The sequence below is a fragment of the Notothenia coriiceps genome, unplaced genomic scaffold (assembly GCF_000735185.1).
Source record: "Notothenia coriiceps isolate Sejong01 unplaced genomic scaffold, NC01 NC01_scaffold00037244, whole genome shotgun sequence".
Lineage (NCBI taxonomy): Eukaryota > Metazoa > Chordata > Actinopteri > Perciformes > Nototheniidae > Notothenia > Notothenia coriiceps.
In genome coordinates, this window is record NW_011369945.1 from 20002007 (window position 1) to 20006671 (window position 4665).

General features: G+C 41.5%; 1 protein-coding gene across 2 annotated transcripts in view; it reads left to right on the forward strand.

The window, feature by feature from the left end:
- Window positions 1–4665, forward strand: part of elavl2 (ELAV like neuron-specific RNA binding protein 2) — a 14559-nt gene that overhangs the window by 2085 nt on the left and 7809 nt on the right. The window contains exon 2 of one of the 2 annotated variants that reach the window (XM_010793856.1): window positions 465–708. In XM_010793856.1, the coding sequence (XP_010792158.1) occupies window positions 465–708 (244 nt within the window). The remainder of the gene's footprint in view (window positions 1–464; window positions 709–4665) is intronic. The other variant, XM_010793857.1, reaches the window with a different exon arrangement.

A 4665-nucleotide genomic window follows, 5' to 3' on the forward strand; every position in this document is an offset into this window, starting at 1 on the left:
AAGTTTGATATTAATGCAATATGTGTTGTTAATAAGTGTAAATGCAAAATATATTTTTTATCAAAAAAAAAAAACTTCTTTTCGGTGGCCGAAAAGGGCAAACACGCTGCAACGGCCCTAAATCTTTCCATTAGGAAATGTTCTGAGCCGTTTGCACCTGTTGGCCACCGTACATAAGTTCACNACTGCTATCCTACTAAAATGCTGTACAAATCAGATGTATTATGTAATAAAGAAACATTTTCCGAGTAAAAAAATATTTTATTGAAAAAAAAAAATAGAATTTTTTTCCCCCCCTTTATTATTCAATATCGCGATAAATACCGTACCGTGGACTTGTTATCGCGATATTATCGTACCGTGAGTTTTGGGTATCGTTACATCCCTACATTTCAATGAGTCCTCTCTCTAAGTGTTTCTGTCTTCTTTGCATTTAATTGTGACTTTGCTTCCTGTCTCTGCAGCAGGTTATAGCTGCCATGGAGACACAGCTTTCCAACGGGCCGACGTGCAACAACACAAGCAACGGGCCGAGCACCATCTCCAACAACTGCTCCTCCCCGGTGGAGTCGGGCAGCATGGAGGACAGTAAAACGAACCTAATCGTGAACTACCTTCCTCAGAACATGACGCAGGAGGAACTCAAGAGCCTGTTCGGCAGCATCGGAGAAATCGAGTCCTGCAAGCTAGTTCGAGACAAAATCACAGGTAACACAAATGTTCTCAGATGCTGTGGGCTATGAATGTGTCCGCTGCATCGTTTTCACCATGTTTTTATAAAATAAATGGCATGCAAATTGAAGGTAGAGCTCTAATATAATCAATTAATCATCTCAGGGGGAGTTCACGGGAATTTTACGAGACAGGAACACATTTTTTCGGATGTATTTTGATGTTGCATGAATGCAGCATTTGATATTTTGCAATATAGAGTTTTTTCCTGCACCATCACTGTGCATCTCTTTGTTGAGAATGTTATAAACTTGCTCTACATTGCAGGTTCATAACGACTGTTTTTAAATGCTAAATACATGCCTTAATATGTGGCAATAGGCTAGTGCCATAAGCTAAATAAATACAACATGACGGAATTTGAAGTGGTTACTACTCAGAGGGTAGTAACCACTTTCATTCGTTTGGACTCCAAAAACCTTAGTTTCAGAGTTTCAATTAAATGAAAAGTCTATATACATGTGTTTATGTGTAGTAGAAGAGCATTTAAAACCCTACCTGTATCACACATAGTATCATTAAAGTTTACTTTGAAAAGAAAAGTCTGCCAGTTTCTTAACTAGACATGGGTATATGATCCTCAGTAAAACAATTAAGTACTAATTAACCTTTAGGTTAACATCTGTAAGACGATATTTAATGTCTTTTGGAGTTTAACAGTTAAGGTTTGTAATAAACTGTTTGTAAACTGCGTGTTTTATAACGGACACAAACAGCGTTGGGTCAGGACCAATGCAGTCTCGCTATTTGACTTTACTTGATCGTTGTTGTTGGTTTGGAATTGCACTTAATGTGGCAGACCCTCCATATGAACTCGCTAACGGACAAGGGTGTAGGGATTGGTTTGGTATTGGGCCGATACTTGAGTGAAAGGAGATAAAGTAAACAAGCAGTTAGAAATCAGGCTGCTGCAAGGAAAAGACTAGTACACCTTTCAACGCGAATCAGCAGTAATCAGCTTGGAAACAGTTGTACAGATGCATTATGGGTGTTCCCATGCTACCTTGTGTGTCAGACTCTGCAGAGTTTAATAAAACTGCTTAATGTCTGGGAAGTTAATGCAGACCTGCATATTTTATGATCATTTCTAGATTGCATATTTTTACAGAAAGAAACAAGTAATAGTAAAACAGTGGAAGCTTCTGATTGGATTATCGAATGTCTGAATGCAGATGGTGTGTGTGTGGCTCTTAGAAATGCCGCTCCCTGACTTTAGAAGATTCCTATGCATTAAACGAATGGATTTTAATGCAGATATTTTAAGAGCCTCCATCTGAAAGGTATTGACATGTTTAAATAATGGATAGATGATCGCAGTAACCAGCAGAATTGGGTCGTGAAAAACTGACTTTGAACTCAGTTGGGTAAAAAAAAGAGTCTGTTAATTTAATTCAGAGCCTGAGTGCTTCCTGAGGCTGGCTGCTCTGACTTCACATGAAACGTTCTCCCTGCAGACGCTTGCTCTGTCTCTGCGTTTTCAGGGCTGTGGATTTAAGCCAGCCAACATCTGGGTGCTGCATCAGATGTTGAGTAATTACGGAGAGTTCCTCGCTGCATCATCTCCGTTGTCTTCCTCCCACTATCGGCTGCTCTGTATCCCAGCAGGAGGCCTCTCCACCTGAAGACAGCTCACAGAGAGTACTTTGTTTCATAGGAGGAGTCAGAGCTTCATAAAGTGTCATTTCACCCTCACGTATGCTTCTGAGGTGCAAAGTGAACTTTAGTTTATGAACTTCTCTTGCTCACATAAGAGATAGTCACGCTAGTTATTAAGCCTGGAGGCATGAAGTACGGTGGCCAATGGGTGCAAACGCGCTACAACGACCCAGAACATTTCCATTTGGAGAAATGCGCTGCAGCTTTAGCAACGATGCAAATATAAAAACTTGATGAAACATGCGCAGCCTTTACTAAAAGCACTGAAGTAATGACCTTAGAAAAAACTATATATAAATTTGCTCTGCTTCTCTGTTTTAATTCTTATTAATTGTAACATATTTGGACATTTGAACAAATCACCTCTCAAGAAGCACATTTTTCTTCTTCTTGATATAAAGAGAAACTAGTTAAAATGTTAGGGAGTGATTGACATGTTTGCACCTTGATCTGGTCTCTGGACATGCCTTGATGTGAATCTGACCCAGATTTCCTCTCATATCAAGTTTTTATCACAAGTTTTCTCTGTGCTGTATTAATATGCTAAAGCAGCTTGAGCTGCTGAACTTGACCGCACTGGAATTGCAGAGAGACCCAGAGAGTGGGCGGAGGAAATTGAATTGTCTCTTTGCACATAGAGAGTGGGTGTCAATCTATTGTACATTTAGAGGTAATCTGCAGAGGGAGGGGAACACACTGTGAGAAGCAGAGCAATTGCTGTCATTTTTAATTTAAGACATGTTTGTGAAAGGGTTGTTTAGAGGATTTATTCTATAAAAAACCTGCAGACGGGCCTGACCTGCTGTTTCCTTCACCTGCTGCCAAATAACCAAAACCCACTGACTACATGATGCCGTTAGGTTTAACAATACAGAGCCGCAGGGATTTCTGTGGTGGACCCTGAAGGCAGCATCTTCCTGCTTCAATGGGACTTTTCCATTGGATTATGGATTAATGCAGAAAATAATATCTGTGGCAATATTTGTGTTACTTCCAGGTTTTGTTCAGCAGGATAATCTCCACACATTATCACCACTTATGGTTTCTGAAGTAAGAAGCTAATATTAGGCTATAAAGGAACTACAGCACGGTCACATGACGTCACATCACCACTGCTAAGCTAAAGGCTGGTAAAGTTGAGCGTGATGATGCTTTGTACTCATTTAGGCACTTGTTAGCAACTGCTGTTTTTAAATTCACCAGTTAAAATACATCAGTTAAATACATTAACTGATGTATCTTATGTTGCTTCAGCTTGTGTTAACAACAGACCTTATTTCCGGCTCACAAGTCATGTTAGGTTTTTAGGACTTGTATTGCCGAGTTATGTCAGGGTTTTAGGTAGGGATGCTCCGATCGATCTGCCGCCGATCCTTATCGTCCGATATTCACTCTCTGCCGATCGATCGGTGCTCTCTATAAAGGCCGATCGGCAGAGCCGATCACATGACGTAAAATACATGACACTTTTCTCTGTGTGCGGCAAAACAAGCTTGCCAAAATGGCTTCACCAGTCTGGCAGTATTTTAGGGTGTCCGAAAAAGACAGTAAAATAGCGGTATGCAACGTGTGTGAAGCAGAAATCCTGCAGCTCCGCCCGCTGTGACGGACCGGAGAGAGAGAAACACACACTAACGGCCCGTCTACACTACAGGCATCAAAAAATCTTGAAGCTGGGCGTGTCTGAAGCTTGGCGATTTTTTGCGAGCAACGCGACCAACAACCAATCACACGAATCTCCCGCCCCCGACATACAAAGCAATAGCAATGTTAAAACGAAGTAAACTGGATATAAACTCTCCAAACAGGCGAAAAACCTACCAGTTTCACCCACTGTCTCTGCCACCTCCCTCCATGCCTGGTTCCTCCGGTTTGTATCCCGGTAAATAGTTCTGGTCGTAAAGAACCGGGTGATTTGCTACCGTAATATCTTGTTTGGAATATGAGGTAATTAATTGCGGTCTGGCTCTCCCAGCTTGCACGCGGTTTGATTGGCTGCGCTTGCACTGGCGGGATTTGCATAAACGGGATTTGATTGGCTGATGCCAAGCATCGACCCTCAAAAGTTGAACATTGTTCAACTTTTGTTCAACACACTCAAAAGTTGAACATTGTTCAACTTTTGATGCCGATAGATGCTCGTGATGCTTGCAAAGCCATGCCATGCTCCCCACAATGCAGTTCGGCGAAGATTAAAAATCTTCTACGTCACCCCATTCAAGTGAATGGGCGAAGCGTTGAAAGCATTTTTCGATGCCTGTAGTGTAGACGGGCCGT